Source organism: Alosa sapidissima, chromosome 13, assembly GCF_018492685.1.
Source record: "Alosa sapidissima isolate fAloSap1 chromosome 13, fAloSap1.pri, whole genome shotgun sequence".
In the NCBI taxonomy this organism is placed as follows: Eukaryota; Metazoa; Chordata; class Actinopteri; order Clupeiformes; family Clupeidae; genus Alosa; species Alosa sapidissima.
This window is the reverse complement of record NC_055969.1, coordinates 33,210,163-33,236,528: the sequence shown is the minus strand read 5'-3', so window position 1 is coordinate 33,236,528 and position 26,366 is coordinate 33,210,163. Positions and strand designations below refer to the sequence as shown.

Below are 26,366 nucleotides of genomic sequence, written 5' to 3'. Positions count from 1 at the left end.
CTTCCTCACTCGTATTCTCAGAACCGGAGTTTGATGATTTAAAGAGCCAAACATGTTTTGTTTTGTAGGCTAAATGCACTTGCATTTTCAAAAATGACTGTCTTTGATGATAGCCATGTTTTATGTTTGCAAAATACAAGACATTTGTTTGAGAGCTCACTTTCTAAGCTACTGCAGCAAATTGTGGTGTAGGCCTATCATATACACGGGTTTCCCGTTTACCAACAAAACTAGATGCGCGCGCAGCCATGAGGCAGAAGATGCTTGGTGGCCGTCCACAACTGTTATAAACTTCACCTAAATAGTCGGCTGCTGTAAGCTACAATCAGATTTATTTTGTATACCCCTGTTGTCTCAATGATAATAACATCTCATTTCAGACTAGTAGAATGAAGTTTGACGTTCATTCGGATTATTAATATAACATCGTATTTTGTCATTTTTGGCGAAGACATGCATTCAGTTAGGGATATTGAACATATTTAACAATCTGTAACCATCGTGATTTCGAATTGGTGCAGTTTTCAGGACAAAAACTCATTTTATTCTTTTGCTCTTTTGTATTGCTCTATGCTGTTCTATGGTGCTTTCTGCCTCTTGGTTGCGCACGCATGTTTTCGTGACGTTTCATAGAAATCCATTATTTCACATTTATCTCTTTTATGCTCTCCGCTGCAGCAGGGGGCGGCATGTGTGTACATCCTGCTTGTAATGTCCAATTTTTCAGACGGTGGTGGTGGCGTGTAGTAGAAAGGACAGACAGCAGGTGAAAACCAAAATTTGGTTTATCACTTAATTCCACCTCAGGCATATTATCTGTAACACCAACGATGGCGGATGAAATTACAAAAGACACCGACAAACTCTCTGTAGGTAAGTATAAGTGTTTAATGTTAAAACAACGATTTCGAGGAAGGGGCAAGCAATGCATCGTGTTGCATCAGATCATTGATTCCTCGCAGATGGATCAGGCAACTAAAAACAGCGGCATGTGCGCTCAAATATTTTCGTCAACATTGACTGAAAAATGAATAACCTCACAGCCGTTTGTCCTTTTTACTCAACATACTTTAAATTTACAACTCAATCGTTGAAGCCGCCGTGATTCGTGAAGTCGTTCAGAATTTAGCCGTAGCTAGCTATGGCTAACTTCCTCCCATAGAGGTTTTAAAGTAGTCGGTAATCATTAGTCAAGTGTTACTCGTGCCGAGTTCTCAAAGCATATCGTTTATTTACGTATGTAATCAGTACTCTGCTTTCACGTTTGAATGGTCTGGAATGGCACCCAGATTGCATTCGTGTGAACTTCACACAGATGTAAGTTCTTTCCTTAGATGACAACAACAGAATAGTCAAACCGGCAAACTGCAAGATTGACTAAGAGCGCAGGTTCAGCAGGGATTTATGTTTTAATTTCCGCATTACAGTGGGGGATGTGCTGCAATGCGCCTGCCATCATAGCAAACATATTTGTGATCAGGATGGATCCATGTTATTACCCTTTTCAGTTTGTGTTGAAAGCGTTGGATTCTGACCAGGAGGTGTGGCTGATCGCAAATGTTTTGGTATAATGTGCACGCTTATTGTTTAAAAGGATATTCGATAACACCTAAGCTCCAGTATGTGAAACTATGTGAAAGCCAAAGCTGTAGGGTCATGTGATCAAAATTGGATGTAGATTTAATGTGTTGCCCTCACATTGTAGACTAATATAGCCTACTACAGAAGTCCAGAGTGAGGTATGGTAAGGTATGGCTTATTATGAGCTTTCAGAAGTGAACGTGTAACGCACCACTGACCCTGTTGTAAATGCAGTCAGTGCTGGAGACGCATCTCGTTCAGTTTACATGGGCTTACATCATCCGTTGCCGAAGTGAATTGTGGTTCCTTTGAGTTGCTTTGCTCACGCAACTGTCTAGGGGTAACATGAGTCATGTTAGGCGGTAAAATAGGACAACTGTTCTCTTAGTATGGGGCTATCATTGCATCATGATAAGGCTACAGCATGTATGTGCCACATCAATGAGATTGATCTCTGTCAGTGCCTTGAGTGGACAACTAGTCGGTTGTAAATGACTTGATCAAATTTTGAAATTGAAGGTCACATTTTTTCTTCTAGGGGAGCTCTATGTGTCTGCTAAGGAAGGTAGTGATGACGGTGGGAATGGAACAGAGCAGAAGCCATTCAAAACGCCACTGAAGGTAGGTTCTGTGAGCTATTCCTGTGACGCAATGCAAGTAAACATCATGAGTGATGGCTAATTGATATTTTGGAGAGCGGTGGAGAGGGCTAATGAAGATTAACAAGGATAGGTTTCCTCTCTAAAACCTGACACTAAAATCTACTACTTAAAAAAAAAAATGCCTGTCGGTTTTTGAATATGTGTCTGAATAACTTAAATTTGGGCTCCTATTCTTCCTGGTTACTGAGCATCAGTACTGGCAGGTTTTGTCGCTGCTCAATAAATACATATTCCATGTAGTCCATGATTCTGAGCTACTCTGTTGCCATGTCAGTAGCCACATTTAACATTATGGATGTTTCAGGCTTTATTGTTCGCTGGAAAGGAGCCATTCCCAACCATCTATGTGGATTCACAAAAGGAGGGAGAGGTCAGTAGTGGCTGAATAGAGTGATGAAAATGGTAATATATTCATTTGAGGCTGTGGTTTAGTGTGTAACATTTGATCAGTTTCTCTGTTTGTGCTCCTCCAGAGATGGGCAGTGATTTCCAAAACCCAAATGAAGAACACAAAGAAGGTCTGGCAGAGGGAGCAGACGAAGAGTGATGCCAAAGACAAGAAAGAGGTACGGTGCTACTGCTCAGTGCTCTAGGAGGAAACTTTCCACTGAACACTAAGTGAAAGTGAAAGTGGGAAAATGCTGTGAGAGCTTTTACTACAACTAGACCCAGAAACCAATCCATGCAGCCATGCCATTCTGCAAAGAAACCACAAGGATGTCTTAAATATATATTTAGGCTCCAAAAACAGCAACAAAAACATCGTTCCAGCCTGGACCATAAAAACATAACAAATTGTTCCAGCCAACCACCGACGAGATGCATGTTTATAAGTTTCAATTGCACAGGAGGGAGTAGCGAGCTAGCTCTCTGTTTTGTTTAAACGTCAACAAAAGTGACGTTACCCAACATCGCTTAGAGCACCTTTAACCAATGTCCTGGATTCAGATGATGTTCCATTGACATCAACAGTCAAATCAGTTGGACTCTTTGTAACCTGGTAGAAATGTGACTGTTTCAGTTCAGTCTCAAGTATGTTAAATGATGGCTAAGCAATTTTAAGTGTTTGACAGACAGAGTGCATATATTGAAGCTGACAAATGAAAGACAAGTCACTGGTCTGTTGCAGTATACCATTAAAGTTTTGTCATTGCCAGGCAGAAGATGCAGACAGGCGAGAGAAGAACCTTGAGGAGGCGAAGAAGGTGATCATTGAGCAAGACCCCAGTTTGCCGGAGCCTAAAGCGGTAAGTCAGAAAACCTTCAGGTCCCTGCAAGCCCTGTTAGTTTAAAGCCATGTTGGTTGCTATAAGGATATAGCTAATGGGTCTTTTCAGCCTTTCCTATTGAAATTACTTTACCCTTTAGGTAAAGCAGTGTCAAAGTGACATGTGACTGATAGGTCTTCTTTTTTATCGTGTCCATAGGTTAAAATCCGCAATTTGGAACCGCTCCGAGGTCAGCGTGTGAAGGTCTTCGGCTGGGTGCACCGACTGCGTAGGCAAGGTGAGAACTGGGTACCGCAGCGTCTTTTGTCATGGGTGATTTCACTCTCTTTGCATTTACATTAAAATATAACCATCACAATAAACCAGTGTTACTGCATTTAGTATACAGGTGCATCTAAATTTTTTATTTTTTTTGCCCTGCATAGCCATTATTGGTGTTTTGACTTAATTAGCTGATTAGAGCTCATCTCAGGTCGGCATTTCTGTATCATAAATTCATTCTAATATATTGAGATTCTGGATTTTTGATTTCCATGAGCTGTTAAACAGTAATCAAGATTAGAATAATCAATATTAAAGCAAAAAGAAAACTTCCGTTCACTTTATATGTAACAAATCTAGATTATATTAATATATTTAAGTTTCACTTCTTGAAATAATTTACAGGGGGAAAAAAAACTTTAGTCTAGTTTACTCTGTAAGTTTTACAGAATCGACTTATGTGCATTTCTGCATGTACACAAATGTAATGCAAACTTTTACAACACAACTCTTTAATTGCTACTTTAGGAAAGAATTTGCTGTTCATCGTGTTAAGAGATGGAACTGGCTTCCTGCAGTGTGTGCTCACAGACAAACTGGTAGGAATGCAACTCTACCTCTAAACTAAACAATGATCAACAATTAAACCTAGTCTGGTCTCTGCTTGCATGTAATTCCAACCTTTTCGTCATCTTTTGCTGCCTCTTCTGCTCATTTTCCTGCCTCAGCTGCTGCTTCTCCTTCAAATCAAAAATAATACTGTGTCCAGTTGTGGTTACCAGAGTTGGCAGAGAACAAATACTTTTTAGCCATCTAATATACAGACAAATATAGTTTCATAACACATTACAAGACAATTTCAAGCCAGTTTCTATTTGCTACACACTAATTCCTCCTCTTCCTGCAGTGTCAGTGTTACAACGGTCTGGTTCTGTCCACTGAGAGTACGGTTGCTCTGTATGGGACTGTGCAGCCGGTCCCTGAGGGGAAGCAGGTCAGTCATTTGTTGATGATGTGGAGTTGCTTCTAACAAGACCATAGAGATTGAGAATATATCATTACACTATTTGTTGACTTGAATTACACTATTTGTTGACTTGAATTTGTACATGAAAGTAATGCTTCAGTGTGGAAAATGAAGGTAATTGTTATTCCCTGCTATAATGTGACTTCATACAAGGCTGTGGTGGGTTAATTCTTACCTAGTCTGTGTATTCATCATTTCTCTGAACACTGAAACAATCCCAGGCTCCTGGAGGCCATGAGCTGCACTGTGACTTCTGGGAGTTGATCGGCCTAGCCCCAGCAGGGGGCGCTGATAACTTGCTGAACGAGGAGTCAGATGTGGACGTGCAGCTCAACAACCGGCATATGATGATCCGTGGTGAGAATGTGTCCAAGATCCTGCGGGTTCGCTCCACTGTCACACAGTGCTTCCGGGACCACTTATTCAACTGTGGATACTATGAGGCAAGTCCAACCCTTAATACTTATTTCAGTTTAAATTCGGAACTGGGAAACCGGTATAATGCCTTAAATTATATCCGGTTCAAAAACAATTCAAGCTCTTCAGCTTTGAATCCGTGGTGAGCCAAGATTGATGCATGCACACTTCCTGATAACCAGAAGCAGCTTTTTATCTGCCAGTAGTTCTAGATAAGCAACATCATTATCAACTGTTATATAAACTGTTTTTCTAAACTTTTATCAATGGCAGTTTTGCAAATCTAAGCCCTGCTTTTCTTCTCCAGATCACTCCCCCCACTCTGGTACAGACCCAGGTAGAGGGTGGCTCCACACTCTTTGGCCTCAACTACTTTGGGGAGGATGCCTATTTGACCCAGTCCTCTCAGCTCTACCTGGAGACCTGCATCCCTGCGCTGGGGGACACCTTCTGCATCGCCGAGTCTTACCGTGCCGAGCAGTCCCGCACGCGCAGACACCTTGCTGAGTGAGTGAGAACTGCCCCTCATGATCCTTACAGCACTTTTCCATCGACGGAGAACCGGTTCCGTTCTATTCGCGGAACCAACATTCTCGCAGCAAAAAGAACCAGAGTGGGTGTGTCATTCTGCCATTCAGAGGGGAGAAGGCTAAAAGCATGAGTTTCCCCTCTGTATCAACTGTTGCCATGAGCCAACAAAACAACCAACACCACACTGCAGACATTAACTAGCATTTTACACAGCTAATTTCTGCCGTTTTTACTGGACATCTGTCATATCATCCTCCTTGGGGCAAATTGGGACAAGCGCTCACATTCGTTCATACGTGTTGTTTACTTGCCAGAACACAATAGGCGTGCCCTACAACATTAATTCACCTAATCGTCTTTATTTTCGGGAGTAAGTTAGTTTACTGATCCAATGTTTTTTTTCCTTCATATTGCAAAATCATTCCATCCACACGGATACGCAAAAACAGCTGTTTGTTTATGCATGCAGCATATGATGCATCCTTGATTCTGTTCAAAACTGCTGGAAATGCAGGCTGGTTCACTAGATGGCACCTAGGTTCAAAAAAAAGTCTGAACCGAATTGGTTCAAGAAAGCATTCTCTGTTGGTCGGAAAACACCCTCAGTTACTTTCAGTTCCATGGAAATCGGCGCTCCTTTAACTACCATAATTATTTAGAAATTGTCTCACTGTGAACAAGACAGTGGGAGCACAACTGATGTCTGTGGTTACATTTTAATGTCAAAGTGCCTCAGATATTCTAAGTGTTCTTTGTTGTGGTCATGTCTCAGGTATACCCACATTGAGGCTGAGTGTCCCTTCATCACCTTTGAGGACCTGCTGACCCGCCTGGAGGACCTGGTGTGTGATGTGGTGGACCGTGTGCTCAAGTCTGAAGCTGCTCAGCTGCTCTACGACATCAACCCAGTAAGCCTCTAACCTGAAATACTCAACTAGTTATTAAGAGATGGGGCTGGGTTGTAAGAGCAATCATAGCTTTGAGACTTCAAGATTTTGACCAATAAGCTAAAAATATCAATTGGTCCTTTTTACTTCTGAAGGTGTACGTGGTTAAAATTATTGACAACTTTTGGAAGAGAGGTCTATTTCCATATGTGCATATACATCACCTACTATTATCAGTTAAAAGCAGCTAAGGACTAATATAGAGCCAATGTGAACTAGAGGCTTGCAGCTTTGTGGTGTAGTTTGGTATGTATACATAGATAAATTGTATCACAACCACATCAGCAAGTCTATATGATATAACCCCTTACTGGCCAGGTTATGTACAATGGTATAATAAGTTGAAAACTTTTTTGACAGGATTTTAAGCCACCCAAGCGGCCCTTCAGGAGGATGAACTATACAGAGGCCATTGAGTGGCTGAAGGAGCACGATGTCAAGAAAGATGATGGAACTTACTATGAATTTGGAGAGGTAGATAAGTTACTGTGATAAAGCATACTAAAATATGTATGTGTGTTTTTATTATGGAGGCCAATGTTCTCAGGCCTATGATTTGATGTGCATGTCTTTTAGTTTAGATAAAACCATGGTCCATAACATTTGGATGTAAATTGTAAACAACATTTTCAAATTGTTCCTCAGATACCTTTTTCCCTTTGTGTGTACTGTGTGTATGTGCTCCATGTGTGTACTGTGTGTATGTGCTCCATGTGTGTACTGTGTGTATGTGCTCCATGTGTGTACGCGCTCCATGTGTGTATGTGTCTATGTGTGCTCTGTATATGTCCTAACCCTAACCCAGCTGATCAGTGGGTCTCTTCTGTGCCCTGTCTTAGGACATCCCAGAAGCTCCAGAGAGGCTAATGACTGACGCCATCAATGAGCCCATTCTGCTGTGCCGCTTCCCTGCAGAGATCAAGTCTTTCTACATGCAGCGGTGCCCAGAGGACCAGCGCCTCACTGAGTCGGTCAGTCCACAGGACAATTAGCTCAGCCACCTCCATGACCTCACTGAGTCGGTCAGTCCACAGGACAATTAGCTCAGCCACCTCCATTACCTCAGGGCCAGATGAGCTATTTTTAGAGCTATCAAGAGTTTTATACAGTACATGAATCTATATGTTGCTTGATGTAAGCTTGTGCTTCATGCTTTCTAGTTGTTATATTTCTACATGAGCCAAATGGTATGGATGCATTCAGATCTGACAGCAGTTTTAATGCCGGTTTTAGAGTGTACTGCAACAAAGTTCCCTAATGCTTTGTCATTATGTAATTATACTGTAGTTCCTTCAGCAACAGCAAAGTGCTTCTGAAAGAGTATGGAGGATCTAGTTTATGGAGAAGAATCTGATCAGAAGAATCATTTGTGTTTAAATCTTTGGGGAATGGTTTTGGTTGAAGACCGTGTGTGTGGTTGTGTGCTTCGCAGGTTGATGTGCTGATGCCTAATGTTGGGGAGATTGTCGGAGGGTCAATGCGTATCTGGGACTCTGACGAGCTGCTGGAAGGCTACAAGAGGGAGGGCATCGACCCAACCCCCTACTACTGGTACACTGACCAGGTACGGATTGTTAAGAGCCATAAGCACCATGTCTTGTGTTCTTAGGGCGTACTGACACCATGCCATCCATATCGTACCTGAGTATGTTTGACCCCCAAAGTCCAGTTTGTTTGGCCAGTATGATCGTTCCATACCGAGGAGGTGGACTTTGGCACGGTACGGTTGGGCTTATGATCGCGCCTATTCAACAAATAATAGTAGGCATTAAGTTGATCCGCTGGCTTGCATCTCTCGAATGAATGAATGAATGAATTAATGAATTAATAAATGATCCAATCTCGATATTTAAGTCACATTTCATATTTAGCCTCAGCCTGCGGCGTAAAGTAAGCAATTTTGTACTCATAGGCCATGACAAGTTTTGTCATTTTGTCAGTGAAAATGGGTGGGAACCCAGATATTAGTCATCCTGGAAGGGGGGTATTCCAGAAAGCAGGTCTACTGGCTTCACTGGGTATGTTAACCCAGAGTGAGTGGTAAACCTGGGATTTCAGTTCCAAAATGATCAGGCTATGCAAGTCACTATGGTAACATAAGCTTTGAACTTAACTGGGTATGTTAACTCAGAGTAAGGGGTAAACCTGGGATTTCAGTTCCTAAACGTTCAAAAATGATCAGGCTATGTAAGTAACTATGGTAACATAGGCTCTGAACTTAACCTGGTAGGTGGTAGGTTTTGTTCGGTTATTTCAGCTTGCACGTTCTGCCAGGCCACTGTTTTCAAACTTGTCACACAATGGCGTTTCCTTTTGACAAAGGTCTGATTGACAAAGAAGCACAAATCATCTATTTACCGTGAGGGGGTGATAAGACCACAACATGATATCCTTTCTTTTCCAAACGAGTTTTTGCAAGAGCGCCACTGTTTTTCAGCGGAATCCTTAATAAGCCTACTTGAAAAACATTCTCCATCCCTACATTTCTAACGTTACGCATTGTGGATCAATTGGAATAGCCTAGAATAGAATAGAATAAAATAAATCTTTAATGTAGCTGTCCTAAACCATAGTGGACATTTTGTCTTTGGCTCACCAGGCATACAAGACAGATGGACATACAGGCAACATCTCAGACACATTGAAGATATCATTAAAACAAGTACAGTACAAAAAGGGGAAAAAATGAATAGCCTAAATAGGCTTTAATATAGGCTACCTAAAAAAGCAACTCAGCCAGGTAGCCTACTGTACGTGTCGTCACTAGGTTTGGTTAGGAATGCTAATGGCATTTGGTATAAAATAGCTTTTTAATAGGCTACACTTTTTTGCCTCTCTCCAAATGATGTGCATTGAAGATTGCTCTCCGACTGGGAGTTTTTGTAGTGTTGGAGACGCCGAGCATATCGGCAAAGCAATTGTCAGTCGGTGGGTAAAGTTCGCCTTGCGCTAAAGCAGTTCCTGTGCAACTTCATTTGTTCTCCTGGACACAAACCCACGAGGATCATGAATGTGTAGTTTCACCAACTGGCAAGTCAGCATCACTTATTTTAAGTTTTCCAAATTTGCACCTACAATAGGCTAGTCTATCTTTGCTGGTAAGCTTTCAATTAATGGCCTTGGCTATTTCAAGATTTTCTAACATTAGAAGGTCTAGGCTAATGGATAGGCTATAGGCTACTTCTATTTTTGGATGCTCTCTTAATGGTGTTAAAAATACATTTTTATTTTAGCCTTAAATTGCCAGATGATATGTGATGCTTCACATCTTATCACAAGCGTGGAGGTGAAATGGCAAGGGCCAGTACACAGTGCCACAATGAATCTTATTTGAGCGACATATCAACAGGGTGCGTTAGCCCTATACCTTACTGGAATATTATCAGATCCACTACAGACTAATTCATGTGTAGGCTGTAACTTAATTCTATATGTGCATTTACAGGAGAACTTGATGGGTTCTGGGGGATACCCATGCCTTCCGACACTCATCACACCTAGCTTAGGCTACCCTGATTCCGATGCTGGAGCGCAAACAAGGTTTAACTTGGCCTACAGCAGAACCTGCGTTAAAATAGAAAATTACATTTAGGATTCTCAAGGAGTCTATGACCCACTCAATTTGTGACAAGGTAGGCTAGTTTAAGAAAGCATAATTCAAAGCAGTCAATACGTAATGTCCACTTAATTATTTAATAGGCCTAAATTGTGCTTTTGACATTAATAAGCTATCCTAAACTTACGCATTTCCAGTCAGTTAGGCTATTCTCTGCCAAGCAAGGTCTCGTTCCTTGGCAGACGCTCAAGTATTGCTCTTTTTGTTATTACAGTTCTCTCCTCTTCGTAAGTCTCGAGGAGAACTTACTACTCTGCCTCTGAAAAATACGGTGCTCTTGGTTTCGTTGCCTTCACTCATGGGTTTCGACTCTCAATAGATGATGTCTTTATAAGTTACCCGTGAATGCGCACAACTCTAGGTTAACTAACATGGGGTTGATTGAACTAACTGGTAACCGGTGTTTTGGAACCGACAGCTCGGGATTAGTCACCACAGGTTCAGACAACCCTGAGGTTAAGTTTTATCTCAGTGTTTGTTAAACCTCCTTTCTGGAATACCGCCCTGGAAGATTATCCAAGTTCAGTGAATGTTGATGAGTGGATTACTTGCATAATGATAATACTGCTTACTCTTATATTGGCTGTACCAACAAGAGTTGTTCTGTGGTGGGATTTTTAGATCAGAGTGGACACCAAGTTACAAAACAAACATAAAAATGATTGGTTGGACCTCTGTTATTTGTTAAAATTGCTTGTTTCCATAATAACTAATGTAATGCATATTGTTGTTTTGCCCATTTCACCTGTTGTTGGCAACAGTCGTCACAACACATTGCCATAGTGCTAAATACACCTGTTAAGTCAGTTTTATATAATTCAGTCGGTACAACCAAATACCCGGCTATTTGATTGGATCAAATTGTATGACCTGATCCTGGATAGTAAATCATGGGATTTCCCAATCTGGATCATTCGAACTTTTTTAAACAGCTGGGTCCTGACTCCTGGTAAACCAGTATCTATCAATTATTAATGCATGGTGGTACAGGAAAATAGATATAATCTCCAGTAGTAATGGTGTCTGAAATATTTTCTTTTTCAGAGGAAATATGGAACATGCCCCCATGGTGGGTACGGTTTGGGCCTGGAGCGTTTCCTCACGTGGCTTCTGAATCGCCACCACATCCGGGACGTCTGTCTCTACCCCCGCTTCATCCAGAGATGTCGGCCTTGAAAATACATCTGGGAAGTGTGGTATAAAGGCCACCATAGCAAACCACAATCTCCTGCTGCACATAAGTGTTCTTGTCTGATTTAAGAGGAAAACAAATGTAAAATGTTTTACCCCTGAATACCAACACCCATTTACCTATCTGTTAACAGCACACATTCTGCTAGCATTTGTGATATTTGTTCTGGTCATTTTAGTGGATGAATGGTGAGATGGACGTTCTGAGTCATGATGTACACGCTCACAAAATAAACATGCAGTTGTCTGCGTACAAATACGCTCCTTTGCCTCAATTTGTTTAAAACACACTTAAATAGCCACAAGTGTTTCAGTTTGACTTTGGAAAAAGTCTGATAATCTTCTCTTCCGCATGGTCTCAAAAGCCATTTCCTTGTATTTTAACCTGCTTTTCATTTCCTTGAATTCTCAAAACAATGGTCGGGACAAGTGAAAATGGTAGCAAGTTGGCTGACATTTAAATTAGTCTCGAACATAACAGTGGGACCCTTGGCAAATACAAAACTTGTTTTTTTTTTTTTTTATTATAATTATTTTGTCTCGCTTTCTAACTACATGAATCATGAGGACAAACCATCACAGTAAAAGAAACAAACCAAACCATTTCATAGGCGGGGTTTCCATGTTGTGCACATACGTCAGCAGCCTACGTTATATCAACGTGGTGGTGGTAGCCTCTGTCATTCATAGCAAACTAAGACATCTCGAGTCCGACGGAATTCGCATCAGTGCACATGATCTTGTGAGATATTGAGCATTACAATATTTTCATTTTGGAAGTGAGACGACTTTGTCAGCCTTCGAGATGGCAGCTTTGGGAGCTGTGAATCGACTTTTCTTATGTAAGTGTAAGTGGCAGCCAACAAGCTTTATCGCAGTAGTAGCTAGCGAAGTTAAGAGCTAGTTCTGACGACAAGTAGCCTAAGTTATTGGACAACCGATATTTTGTATTTTATATTCGTATGAACAGGCACGAAGTGTTGTACGCTCTTTCTTCTGTGTAACGTTATTCAGCTGGCGAAGTCCTATTGACATTAGTAAGATCACATAGCTAGTGGCTGAGAAGCTAACCAACTGGCTGTAATCTTACATTGACATCTTCACCCAGAATCTCACTAGATTCTAGCTGTAGTAAGTTAGGTTTTTTTTCTCCCAGTAACCCCACGTTAAATTGAATCAACATCTTCCTTCCGTCATTGATGTTAACCCCACATAACAACGCATCCCGTTTTGTTAACGTTATTCCCAGTTTATGGGTAAATTAACCTGAAGGTTACAGTGCTAGCAGAGATTTTAGCAAACGTCAACGTGACATTAAATACTATTAAATGCTGTATGTTGGTGCAGTCATTTGGCACTTCTAATCATTTGCTTGTTCAATATTAATGCTGCAGGAAGGCTCACTTAATACATTCTAAAAGATAAATTACCCTGTCAGAGCATGTGTAACGCACCTCAACGATGCCATAAGTTAGCATTCGGAATCTGCTGATGACTAGCTAATGCTGAAAATGACAAGTTGGGAGGCATGTTGCTTACGTTAGCTGTGTGCGGTTTGTCCTTGAACGACAGCGTCAGCCACTAATGTATAATTATCAGGCTGTTATTCTAATCCCTCAGTTATTTAAAGTGTGTACGTTTTTATTGGTAAATAATTGAAGTAAAAAGTCAAGTTACACAACACATGCTTCAAAACTTGTGTAACAGTGGTGGCGCCGCTTAGCGTACATACTCTGCCATTGCAGTGTTACACAAGGACATAAAACGCCATGGCATGCCAATGCATAAATATATCCTACTTTGAGGAATTAACATCCTGATGAGCTTTGTAGAAACTAATATAACAGTGTTACATTTATGTGTAACCTAAATTATATGACTACTTGGTTGAATGCCTAAATATTAAATCCTGAAATATTCGTTCATGTGTTTGCCTGAAGACTGTCCTTTGTGTGTGTGTTTCATATGTCTGTCTCTGTCTACCTGTCTCTCATAGTTGCCAAGTCCAGCAGCAGCAATGTAAGCTTGTGTGTAAGTAGATGGCAGTCGACGGCAGCTGCAGCAGCCTTTGCTCGGCAGCACTCCCCAGACGTACAGGAGAACAGGTAGGATGAGCATTAAGTGACTTTCAAAGTTCTGTTTTAGACCAGTGGTAAGTAAGGGTTAACAGTGTTAAGACACAGCATCGGAAGCTCTGTCCTTGGGTGACCTACCCAGAAGCAGTTTTCTACAGAATGGGTTGGTAGTCCTGGATACATGCCTTAATTAATTGATATGTGCTCATCAACAGAAAGACAACAGTGAGATATCAAACTATTCAAATTGTTTTGTACACAGATGCTAAGACCAATTGTGTAGTCCTTGAGGAGGAGGTACACTTTTAGCATGACGTCTATATATACCGGTACACCCTAATATTGAAACGGGATGCTTATTGATATCACAAACCAGACAGATACCTGTGGTTTTCTACATATTTAATGCATCATGTTCTGCTTGTACCAGGAAACCGAAGACTGGAATTCTCATGATGAACATGGGTGGGCCAGAAAAGCTTGATGATGTCCATGACTTCCTCTTACGACTCTTCTCAGACCGGGACCTCATGCAGCTTCCCGTGCAAGAGTAATTTTCCAAACATCTGTGCAGACCCTTAAGATAGTGATGAAAGGAAAAAGATTCACCGAGATTACATTGTTAGCTAAGCCTTTGCACAGTACTCCCTCATACATTGTGCTTAGTCATTTTCACATGCATAACCAGTCACAAAATGGCCGTCGTTGCTTATGTTATACAACACTTGTACAGTCAAAGTTGCAGTCAGATTAAATGTTGACCCAATTTGTATTGTGTCCCAGTTCTAGCATATACTAATAATCTCTTTGTGGGTACATATGCCGACTTGTACTTACCTCTACAAGCATACAATATGTATTTTCTACAGGAATTCATAAAAATTACAAATATATGGTTAACTTCATTTTTTTTTGAAGCACTTGAGAGGGTGAGGTGTTCTTCTAGTTCCCATGTAAAGACAACGGCTCTTTTAACCTTATCTCCCTCTCCCCACACAGCACACTCGGGCCCTTTATCGCTAAGCGCCGCACCCCAAAGATCCAGGAGCAGTACAGTCGGATCGGGGGTGGCTCCCCTATTAAGCGGTGGACCACCTTGCAGGGCGAGGGCATGATCAAGCTGCTAGATGAGATGTGTCCAGACACAGGTGAGTCCACAGAGTGTCCACAGGGCCTGGTGATGTACAGTGCAACCGGAAAGTTTTCAGACCCTTTTAAGTTTTCCACATTTTGTTATGTTTCAGGCTTATCTTAAAATGGATTCAGTTCATTGCAAAACCCGAATTGAATCCATTTCAAGATGAGTCTGAAATATAACAAAATGTGGAAAACTTAAAAGGGTCTGAATACTTTCCGGTTGCACTGTACATCTGAACCACCAAGAGCAAATAGATCAGGAACTGATGTGGGTGTGATCTTTCCAAGTGGTGCTATGGATCTTATGGCCATGTTTCCACAGCACCAGAAACATATCAGCCATTATTAGTCATTTAGGTTTGTACAGGTTACTGTTTGGGTAAAAAACAACAGGCAGAAACAGCAGGAGCTACAGTATGATTACTTTTCTGCAAGGTCGAATAAGAGCCCCAAACTGAAACTGGTTGACCAATGTGGTGACTCAGAGCTGGTCCAGTTCAGATGTTCTTCATAGTCGGCAGCATGGTTGAGGGAGAGGGCTCCTGGTGTGTTGTATTAAAAAGACCGTAGGCTCCCTCGCTGCCCCTGGGTCTGGGAGGGCAGCTGATATGCAGCTGGCCGGTTGGGCGTGTGGTGTGCGAGTGGGTGATAAGATGCTGCTGAGCCACCTCACACCCTCTCCTCTCCAGTCCTCAGAGATAAATCCACCAGAGGCCTGTGGATGTGTGGAGATCTCACTGCATCTCAAATAGCACTTTGGTAAACCCCAGGCAAGAGTCCCCAGTGAGTAGAGGTGACCCTTCATAACAAGGGTTTTGAGACCTAATTAAGTGCTGAGAGCGGTAGAATGCAGTCAGGCTCCATGATAACAAGTGCCCTGACCTGATGTAACCAGAATTTATACATTGACATTAGCTTGTGCTTATGTGTGTAGCATTACAGGACAGCAGAAATGCAGAGGAATCAGCCATGATGGAAATTATGTAAATGGGAGTTACGGGTAGGGTGTGTGTGGGTTTACAATTAAGTTGGTTAAACAGTGTTTTCACATACATACAGTGGGGAAAATAAGTATTGAACACGTCAACATTTTCAAGTATACTTCCAATAAGGCTATTCGCATGAAATTTTCACCAGACATTAGTATTAACTTGGGTAATTCACGCATATTAAAAAATCCAAACATTAATGCCCATAAGTAGAGTTATGAGTAAAAAAGTGGAATGGCACAGGAAAAAAGTATTGAACATGTTAATAAAAAGCAGTACACAAAGGCAAGGAACAAGCTAGAATCTATAAGTAGTTATTCTACTGCTTGATTCAGTTTCCCCATTGTGAAGGTTCTTTTTAACGTGCAATTAAAAATCGGTTATTTGCACGTAGTTCAATTTTTTTGACCTACTTACATATTTTGTATCAATTCCCCCGAGTTCTTTAGAACGTTCAGGGAAAATTACTGTTAATTTGAAACATTGTATCAAGGAAAAACAGCAAAGAAACACCACTGCCCTGAATATGTCTGATTACGGCCTACCAGAAATTACTTTCAATGAACACCTGCTGCCGCGCATCGGTGAGGCTGCTGCCAGGTGAGGCTGCTGCCAGGTGAGGCTGCCGCGCATCGGTGAGGCTGCTGCCAGGTGAGGCTGCTGCCAGGTGAGGCTGCCGCGCATCGGTGAGGCTGCTGCCAGGTGAGGCTGTTGGACTTGAGAAGCGCTTCACCAACTACTCTTTGTGCGCTACCGCCGTTCAGCTGTCCGAGGCTGGACTGGAGAGCCGGCAGATCCAACTTAATTCACCAAAAATCTTAAAATTTAAAATAAAAAATAAACGCACTACAAGGTTGAACGACCACTCCACTGCGTGTCGTGGCCGCATTACAACCTCGAACGTGCGTTTATTTTCGGATAATCTAATGGAGTGTCCTCCATTATCCCTTACTTGGAGAGTAATTATCCCTCCTATCTGTGCAAATTAATGTAAGCTGGGTTTGTACATATTGATGAGCTATAAAAAGGTTTTTCATTACCAAGGTGTCACACAAGAAACATTTCATGATGGGTGAAAGCAAAGAGCTCTCCCAAGACCTTTGCAACCTTATTGTTGCAAAACATATCAATGGAACTGGTTACAGATGCATTTCAAAACTTCAGAATCATCCAGTAAGCAGCATTGGAGCCGTTATCTGCAAGTGGAAGAACACCACTGTATCACCAACCGGCCATGCACAGGCTCTCCTCGCAAGATTTCTGACCAGGAAGTCAGAAGGATAGTCAGAAGAGTAGCCCAAGAGCCAGGGACCCCTGGGAGAAAGCTACAGAAAGACATGTAGGCAGCAGGGACAATTGTTACAGAGAAAATCATAGGTGATGCACTCCACCGCCATGGCCTCTATGCACACTCACTCCACATGAGACTCTTACTGAAAAAAAAAAAAAACATGTTGAAGCTCATTGAAAGTTTGCTACACAACATTTGGACAAGTCTATGAAATACTAAGAGAATGTATTCTGGTCAGGTGAGAGCAAAATTTAACTCTTTGGATGTCATACTACACACCATATTTGGAGGAGAAATGGCACTGTGCGTCACCATAAAAATACCCAAACAACAGTGAGGTTTGGAAGTGGAGGCATGATGGTGTGGGGTTGTTTTTCATCTCATGGTACTAGCAGACTTCATACAGTTGAGGGAATGATGAATGGAGGTAATACTAATGTCTGGTAAAAGGCATTTCATGCAAATAGCCTCATTGGAAGTATACTTACTGAAAAAAAATGTTGACGTGTTACTTATTTTCCCCGCTGTATGTTACTTTACAGACCTGTCAGGCTGCATTTCTAGCATATATGTGACTGTGTGTATAGTGTGTGGATGTCCTAGTCCTCATCTGCCGTCTGCTCTCTGTGGTCCCATCTTCAGCACCACACAAGTTCTACATTGGCTTTCGCTACGTGCACCCGCTCACAGAAGAGGCCATCGAAGAGATGGAGAGAGATGGGGTGGAGAGAGCAGTGGCCTTCACCCAGTACCCCCAATACAGCTGCTCTACCACAGGTACACACACACACACACACACACACGCGTGCATACGCACACGCAAACACACACACACACACACGCATACGCACGCACACACACACACACACGCATACGCACACGCACACACACATTCCTGCCTGCACCACTGAATCACAGAAACCTATGCCTACCTGTGTCTCACATGGTTGTTCAGTACTGGTGGTAGTGTGTTTTATCTTGAGGCCTAACTCTGTCAATCTCCCCCTCTCCACAACAGGAAGCAGTTTAAATGCTATCTATCGTTACTATAGCGACAAGAAGGACCGACCCAAGATGCGTTGGAGTGTTATTGACCGGTGGCCCACACATCCTCTGCTGGTTGAGGTAGGCACACACATCTGCGTTTGTCACTCCAACGGTTATGACACTGGCCCGTCGTGACATGGAGAAGGACGTTTGTTTGTTTGACCATTTGGTTCTACTCTACTGAACATGGAGTGCTCAAAGCACTTAATAGTCCTATTGCAAGGAGTTACTATAGAAACTGACCACTTAGTGACCGGTAAATACCTGTTGCTGGCAGGGACTTGGTAAGCACAGTAGACAGCGGACTTGGAGATTGTATGTCTAGGATAGGACCTCTTTCTTCAGCTCCTCTGAAGAAGATAACTTCACTGTGGAATCCTCACTTTTCAAGTGTCAGATACCAAACTAGATTGTGATGAGTAATACAGTGCCTTGTTAACTGGCCAGTGCATAATAGTAGTTCTGTAAGACCTGGCCAGTGCATAATGGTAATTATTTTGTATGTTCTGTAAGAACTCGCCAGTGCATAATGGTAATTATTTTGTATGTTCTGTAAGAACTGACCAGTGCATAATGGTAATTATTTTGTATGTTCTGTAAGAACTGGCCAGTGCGTAATAGTAGTTCTGTAAGAACTGGCCAGTGCATAATGGTAATTATTTTGTATGTTCTGTAAGAACTGACCAGTGCGTAATAGTAATTATTTTGTATGTTCTGTATGTTCTGTAAGAACTGGCCAGTGCATAATGGTAATTATTTTGTATGTTCTGTAAGAACTGACCAGTGCATAATGGTAATTATTTTGTATGTTCTGTAAGAACTGGCCAGTGCGTAATAGTAGTTCTGTAAGAACTGGCCAGTGCATAATGGTAATTATTTTGTATGTTCTGTAAGAACTGACCAGTGCATAATGGTAATTATTTTGTATGTTCTGTATGTTCTGTAAGAAGTGGCCAGTGCATAATGGTAATTATTTTGTATGTTCTGTAAGAACTCGCCAGTGCATAATGGTAATTATTTTGTATGTTCTGTAAGAACTGACCAGTGCATAATGGTAATTATTTTGTATGTTCTGTAAGAACTGACCAGTGCGTAATAGTAATTATTTTGTATGTTCTGTATGTTCTGTAAGAACTGGCCAGTGCATAATGGTAATTATTTTGTATGTTCTGTAAGAACTCGCCAGTGCGTAATGGTAATTATTTTGTATGTTCTGTAAGAACTCGCCAGTGCGTAATGGTAATTATTTTGTATGTTCTGTAAGAACTCGCCAGTGCGTAATGGTAATTATTTTGTATGTTCTGTAAGAACTCGCCAGTGCATAATGGTAATTATTTTGTATGTTCTGTAAGAACTGGCCAGTTCTACAATCTCACCGGTGCTCATTGTGACTGTAGAGCTGTAGAGCTGTTGAAGAACAAGGTGCCCTCTGTGGCTGATCCGGGCGGGGGGGGGGGGGGGGGGGGGGCAGGAGACATTGTTGGCCTGCATATCACAGTGTGCTGGCACCAGGGTCTGCGTTTGCTGCCAGTGCGTTTGCTGCCAGTTATAAATGAATAAATATGTACTAATGAATACAAATGTTTGTCTTTTTTTTAAAACAATTGTTATTATTTTTTTGTCTTCTCTGTTTTTCTGTGTGGGTCCAGTGCTTTGCCCAGCACATACTGAATGAGCTGGAGAAGTTTCCCGCAGAGAAGAGGGATGATGTGGTCATCCTGTTCTCAGCCCACTCGCTGCCCATGTCTGTGAGTTTGACTCCCTTCTCATATCTCACTCATCACTCACCAGCCACTCCCGCGTTAGAAACAAACACCCTCAACACAATGCCCAAATTAATGTGATAAATGACCTGTGTGTGTGTGTGTGTGCAGGAGGGTCATTGTAGGCACTGTGCTGACCGTGTGCTTGGCTTCAGGTGGTGAACCGAGGTGACCCATACCCTCAGGAGGTTGGTGCCACGGTGCAGAGGGTCATGGAGAGGTTAGAACACTGCAATCCCTACCGACTTGTCTGGCAATCAAAGGTAAGTGCACAGGCGCAAGATGGCTGCTTTTCAGACATGATCCGCTGTTACATCTCCAGCTAGCATGTCTGGGTGCACTATTGTTAAGTCTCTCGGCTTCATTTTAAGAGTAGCAATAATGCAGATGATGGCACTGATCTGTGGGAATTCACAGTTGTGTGAGTTATTGCAGTCAGGCTATGAATGAACCCACAGTGACCTCTTGTGGAAGTCAGTTGAAGTTGCAGTTGCACAAAGGTTGCTAGGTGCCTATCTGGCCAAGCAGAATTGCTGAGCTATTTGGAGCCTTCTAAGCCTCTGGGATGAACCCACTGCTCTAGAGTGTTCAGCTGTTGGCATCCCTCTCACTGGCAGGCTTTCTTTGTGCGCGTGTGCTACTGTAGGTGGGCCCTATGCCCTGGCTGGGCCCTCAGACAGATGAGGTGATCAAGGGCCTGTCCCAGCGCGGCAAGAAGAACCTGCTGCTGGTGCCCATCGCCTTCACCAGTGACCACATCGAGACCCTCCACGAGCTGGACATCGAGTACTCCCAGGTGCTTGGGGAGGAGGTCAGTATTGACACAGACAATATGAGGAATGAGCTGGCGATGTGTGTTATTTGACTGAATAGACATAACTGTTGTTGGGTCAAGTCTCAGCATTAGATTGTTCCAATAACATATGTGTGTTAAATAGAGTGAGGGCTCATCATGCAAGTGACTAAAAGCTCTCTTTACCCTTACAAAAAGCCAAAGAAGTACAGAGTGTGCAGTACAGAGGGGAATTATGTGTGTTGTGATACAGGTGTGTGTGTGTGTGTGTGTGTGTGTGTGTGTGTGGAAAGGGGGGCTATCTGAAGGCTCCTGTCAGACTAGCCCTAACTGGGGCCCACCTCTAGATACATAGCACCCCACAAACCACAGATCCATTCCAGTGGTGCCAAACTCGCACTGGCTCTCGGTGCCCATCGATCCCTGCTGCTGGGACATCTGAGAAGCCAGCGCTAGCGCCCCCAGTTCTCCCACTGCCTGGAAGCAGCAGCGGCTGCCCACTGAGGGGGATATCAGGTTCAAAGGCCAGAGTGGCAGTGTTGGTGCCATGCCCTCTTAAAGCAACACCAAAGAGTTTTTTGTACCTTAAATGTTTCCAAAATCGTTTCAGTGGTTCATCAACTCATAACAGGGTGAAAGGCACTTTCTGCATTCGCTTCGCAGCCCTCTATCGACTATAACCGCAATATGTAAGTTTGCCGGATCTGTAGTTCGATGGAATGAGACATAAGAAACTAAAATTTGACTTGCATCTGATGTCACAATACATCATACTTTCATAAAATCATGCAACATGTTCTACCTTGTCTGTGGACATTGTTATTTGCAAAGCCAGTGCTGGATAAACAAATGGTGCGTGTGACAGAGGAAAAGTTCTTTGGTGTTGCTTTAAGATGTGTTCTCATAGTGGCAGTGTTGGTGCCATGTCCTCTTAAGATGTATTCCTATAGTGGCAGCGGTTAATATTGATGAAAGTGACTAAAAGGTGTGTGTCTCTGAGCCTATTTTCCATACCAAATCATCGCACAGGTCTTGTCATGGATCTACATTTTGTACATTATGTGGGTTTTTTTATTTATTTTTTTTTTTTGTTTTTTTTTTTTCTCCAAATGAAACTGCAGTTTTAACTTCCACCCAAATATTTTTTGGTTAAAAAAAGTTGGTGGTTGAAAACACCATCATTTTTGTTGATCTGAAGCCATGTATATTTGTATAAGTCACCAGTGCCTCAAATCATGTAGGATTAAAATGTTTTGTACATCCAGCATAAGTTTCATTTGAACTGTCCAGTTCTACTTTATTTCATAGCTATATGAATTCAGCGAAACCGATGAAATGGAGATTCAGTGGCCCATCTGTAGAATGTCATGTACACACATGTTATGCATATCGGCTGAACCCGTATTGATTTGAGATGTAGAAGATGGACTCCAACACTACTACTATTAGCTGAATAGCTTGGAGTCTTGCTGTTACATTAGTAAACCAGTCAATTTTAACTGATTTTCTTTGTTTTTAATACAAATCCATGAAATGAACTTTAAGGCTTGAATTACTCAATAGAAAACTTTCTCAGACTGAGCACATGCTTCGACTGTTTCCGTATGTGTGTGTGAATATTCATGTATAGGAGATTGAGGGCGAGAGAGATGCACTGGTGCTTATTGATTGGCCTCTCTCTTTTGTTTGTGACTGTCAGTGTGGGGCGGAGAATATCCGGAGAGCAGAATCTCTGAACGGAAACCCTCTCTTCTTCAAGGTGAGCCTCCATAAGCACTGCTGAACACACACACACACAAACACAAAATCCCACTGCTGAACATATACACACACACACAATCCCCTAATATTGAAGCTGTTCTAATGATAAAGTGGGATAAGAGATCAACTGAATTACTTCACCTACAAATCTGCAAAGATATCTTGGGTGTACATAGAACATCATCCAACATGGCCTGCCGAGCTGGGTTGGGAGGTCTTTACTTATTGACATAGACAAAAGAGCCTCTAAATTTTGGTTACACCTGGCAAAAAGCAATGCTAACAATCACCACCATAAGGCTTTTAAGCACAAGTCCCTTACCCAGAAGTGTGACCCCTTATTCCAAATTGCAAACTGAAATAACATAAACAACCTTAGTCACATGACAAAATCTATATTGAAAGAAATGAACAACACAAATCAGATGCATTACACTAAATTCTGGAAGGAAGAAATAAAAAGTAATGACAAACTAGAGATATACAGAAATGACAGCATAGCGCCATATTTAAATAACATCAAAGACAGAAAAAAAAGAACAACACTGACAAAATACAGAATCAGTGACCATAGCCTACACATTGAAACAGGCAGATATAAACAAACATGGGGGCCTAGACATATGAGGAACTGTAGTTTCTGCATAAATGAAGTAGAAAACGAGGAACATTTACTTCTTAATTGTATTAAATATGCACCTATAAGGGAAACATTTTTTGATAAATTCAAAAAACATATGAAAAGAATTTAAAAATGTATCTCCACAAATGAAAACATACATACTATTGGGAGAGGAAACAAACACATGTCTAGCTGCAGATTATATTTTGACCTGCCATAAAATAAGAGAAAAGATGTAACTTGTGTACATGTAAATACTTTGTTGGATAATTAAGATAATTAACTTTAAATTAATTTAGCTGTATCTGTAAGTGTAGACATATAATATAAGTTGGCATAAGTTTCTTTTTTTCTGTTTTCTTTTCTACAGTATAGCACTGATGAAGCTACTACCGTCCTCTTAGTAACATTACAATTTACCCTTTTATTTTACCTGTTTTCCCCGTTCATTATTATCGAATATTTATCTTTATAACAAAATTAATGTAAAGTGGATCATTAACATGTTATACCTGTAGCTTTGGCAACAATGACTTTATTCATTCATGCCAATAAAGCACCATTTGATTTGATTTGATTTTATTTGATTTGATTTTGATAAACCTGATGGTGGACAGCAGAGGGGGAGCTTCAGTCAGGGGTCAGTGTGTCAGCCAACCCCCAATGAGAGAACAGTTAGTGACCCCTAGTGGCCATGTCTTAGCATGGATGAATACTGCTCTCTCTCTCTCTCTCTCTCTCTCTCTCTCTCTCTCTCTCTCTCTCTCTCTCTCTCTCTCTCTCTCTCTCTCTCTCTCTCTCTCTCTCTCTCTCTCTCTCTCTCTCTCTCTCTCTCTCTCTGTGTGTGTTCATACGAGGCCCGTGTAGAGCCTGGGGGAGCCGGCAGGTCAATAAGGCGTGAGTCCCCTCTGCTGATGCCGGGGCTGCTGCTGGAGCGAGTGGCGGCCATTAGAGGAGGCCAGGGGGGCCACGGGGGCTTTATTAAAGAGCCGCCAAATCAGTCTGAGCGCGAGCTGTCAGCCAATCCTGCCCACTGTACCTCACTCACTCACACACACACACACTCACTCTCTGCGCGTGCCCCCTGCTCACTGGGTCAATTACTGCTGCAGCCGCTGCACATATAACAACACCATCATACAACACACAGCAGTAGGATACTCTGTTGTTCAGCATCATGGTACACTGAGCTGTAGTGCCACTGAGTAAGAAGCGCAGAGGATGAAGACTTCTTTATGAGATAGGAAGACGGACAGTAGTGTGGAATGGAAGTGTAGTTCATTACAGCCAGTTAAGTCTCAGTGTGTCATGTTTCCCGGTGACTCATTCTCTGTCTATCCCTGTTGTCAGGCTCTCGCTGACCTGGTCCAGGCGCATCTGAAGTCGGACCAGCCCTGCTCCCGTCAGCTCACTCTCCGCTGCCCTATGTGTGTGAACCCCACCTGTGGGAAAACCAAGGCCTTCTTCGCCAATCAGAAGCACTGACCTCTGACCTTCTCACTACACCCAACCCCCCCCCCCCCCCTCCTCCTCCCTCCTCGTGAGCTGTCAAATCGTGAAGAGGAGCAGCTCAGTACCACTACTAAACGCAACAAAAAGCCAGAGGAGATCTCGGCTACAGAGAGCCCAGCATCGCACACAAATGTCGTTTTTTGTTTTTTTTGCTGTGTTTCACCCCTTGCTCACATTCCACACAATCTCCAAACTCCCCCTTGTGTCCAGGCTGCTGGAGGATGAGAAGCCACAGGGATTCCCTGTAAAAACTCTGAGACTCTACATGCCCTCCCGACCTGAGCCACCAGCGTTTGCTCTGGCTGAGGAGCAGTCGGGGCACAGTCGCCTGTTGGCTGCTTGTCTCTGCTGGAATGGGCCGGATGTGACGCCTGCTCTCCTCAATTTCCATCGCCTCTCAGCCGTCCACCCCTCACCACACCTCCTCCTCCTCCTCCTCCTCCTCCTTCTTCTTCTCCTTTCTAGCTCTTCTCAGTAGGGATGGCACGGTTTTTGAAAAATGCTCCGAACCGTGCGGATGGCATGTCACGGTTCGGAGTGTGTTCGTCGTACGGTCCTACGGTTCAGGCTAGTTATGGCATGCGCAATTGATTCCCATGTGACAATGTGTTTCCCTTTCGCGCGAGAGTAGGAGTATAGTTTTGAGTGCTGCGCGCGACTGGAGTCTTTAGAAATGGCAAGTGCGAGAGACAAAGACTGCCCGAAGTTGCAGGATGCGCCAGCCTCTTATAGATCTGGTGTGTGGGAACATTTCGGATTTGAGGTTACCTATGATGATGGAGGAGTTAAGACGACAGAAAAGACTGCGACTGTGTGCAAACATTGTGCAACACGTGTTCAGTATGCTCTTGGCAACACTTCGAACATGCTAGGTCATATGAAAAGACGTCACCCTAATGTGTCTGTAGACAGTTAAAGGAAGAAAGAGCCGCAGGCTACCCAACAACTTCTGTCCTCAGCATTTAAGCAGCCTCTCCGTGATAACTCGGCCAGGGCAATGGCCATAACGAAAGCAATCGGGATGTTTATTGCAAAAGATATGATGCCATATAGTGTGATTGAGGGTGAAGGATTTCGTCAGTTGATGAAAATACTCAAGCCCCGCTACAACATTCCCTCCCACCGACACTTCGGCACCTCTGTAGTTCCAAAACTATACGACGAGACACGAGAAAAACTTGTCAAAGAATTGTCTGACACGGCCCACGTAGCTCTCACCACCGATGGATTGCATTTATTGATAGCCACTAGCCAGCATGTTTTTTAATATTTAAAATATTACAGTGGCACTTTTACTTTAGATAAGAACTTTGTTTCCAAATACTGCACTGTAATTTAAGAATTTAATTTAAGCTGCAAGAGTTACACTTTTTCTTTCTTTGTGTGCCAAAAAGGGGCATACGTTCCTGCAGATGGCAATAGTACACATTCTGCCTTTTATGCCAAATAAATGAAAAGATTGTTGAAATTATCAATGTCTTCCCTCTTGCTGTATCAAAATCTCAACTGTAGCTTCCTCAGACAATAATGTGCTTTATGTGAAGTCAAATTCAGTTTGTGCATTATTACATGATAACTATTCTTTAAATACTCTACCCTAATTGTGGATGATTAAGCTATATGTTGAAATATGTTTCTGGAGTGTTAAAGATTAAAAGAAAAAATAACAACAAGAACCGTACCGAACCGAAAACCGTGATACGAACCGAACCGTAGATTTTGTGAACCGTGCCACCCCTACTTCTCAGCCTCACACGAGAGGTCGAGTGGAGGAGAGCCTCGCCTCTCGATCCTGTCGTCTCGTTAGCCGCTAAAAATACCTTGACCTGCTCTTCTGCTGCTCTGGTGAAGCATCCGTTTCCTATAGACACACACACACACACACACACACACACACACACTCTGCTTGGACCC

General features: G+C 42.5%; 2 protein-coding genes and 1 long non-coding RNA gene across 4 annotated transcripts; 2 read left to right on the top strand and 1 right to left on the bottom strand.

The window, feature by feature from the left end:
* Positions 1 to 688: 688 nt before the first annotated feature.
* nars1 (asparaginyl-tRNA synthetase 1) lies at positions 689 to 11,721 on the top strand. Its single transcript, XM_042058600.1, has 15 exons — positions 689 to 873; positions 2,120 to 2,202; positions 2,548 to 2,613; positions 2,717 to 2,809; positions 3,401 to 3,490; positions 3,671 to 3,749; positions 4,262 to 4,332; positions 4,641 to 4,727; positions 4,982 to 5,203; positions 5,485 to 5,684; positions 6,481 to 6,616; positions 7,016 to 7,129; positions 7,495 to 7,626; positions 8,088 to 8,219; positions 11,316 to 11,721. The coding sequence occupies exons 1-15, from the start codon at positions 831 to 833 to the stop codon at positions 11,445 to 11,447; spliced, it is 1,680 nt and encodes a 559-aa protein (XP_041914534.1). The 5' UTR covers positions 689 to 830; the 3' UTR covers positions 11,448 to 11,721.
* Positions 11,722 to 12,145: 424 nt separating this feature from the next.
* On the top strand, positions 12,146 to 25,921 carry fech (ferrochelatase). Of its 2 annotated transcripts, none has more exons than XM_042058605.1 (11): positions 12,146 to 12,304; positions 13,459 to 13,567; positions 13,968 to 14,087; positions 14,537 to 14,685; positions 17,597 to 17,731; positions 17,973 to 18,079; positions 19,651 to 19,749; positions 19,920 to 20,027; positions 20,411 to 20,575; positions 22,257 to 22,316; positions 24,291 to 25,921. In XM_042058605.1, the coding sequence occupies exons 1-11, from the start codon at positions 12,268 to 12,270 to the stop codon at positions 24,423 to 24,425; spliced, it is 1,224 nt and encodes a 407-aa protein (XP_041914539.1). In that variant the 5' UTR covers positions 12,146 to 12,267; the 3' UTR covers positions 24,426 to 25,921. The 2 variants fall into 2 exon arrangements, with proteins under 2 accessions (XP_041914539.1, XP_041914538.1); XM_042058604.1 differs by having other exon boundaries at positions 12,146 to 12,310.
* Positions 13,925 to 14,497, bottom strand: LOC121679695. The gene is made up of 2 exons (XR_006021391.1): positions 14,375 to 14,497; positions 13,925 to 14,114 (listed from the first exon to the last, which is right to left on the bottom strand). It is a non-coding gene; the product is annotated as an uncharacterized LOC121679695 (long non-coding RNA).
* Positions 25,922 to 26,366: the final 445 nt, after the last annotated feature.

Coding starts and splice junctions, on each gene's coding strand:
- nars1 (XM_042058600.1), top strand. CDS start 831: ATGGCGGATGAAATTACAAAAGACACCGACAAACTCTCTGTAG. Junction 2,810..3,400: donor ATGCCAAAGACAAGAAAGAG/GTACGGTGCTAC, acceptor TGTCATTGCCAG/GCAGAAGATGCAGACAGGCG. Junction 6,617..7,015: donor TGCTCTACGACATCAACCCA/GTAAGCCTCTAA, acceptor CTTTTTTGACAG/GATTTTAAGCCACCCAAGCG.
- fech (XM_042058604.1), top strand. CDS start 12,268: ATGGCAGCTTTGGGAGCTGTGAATCGACTTTTCTTATGTAAGT. Junction 12,311..13,458: donor TCGACTTTTCTTATGTAAGT/GTAAGTGGCAGC, acceptor TGTCTCTCATAG/TTGCCAAGTCCAGCAGCAGC. Junction 14,686..17,596: donor TGAGATGTGTCCAGACACAG/GTGAGTCCACAG, acceptor TCCCATCTTCAG/CACCACACAAGTTCTACATT.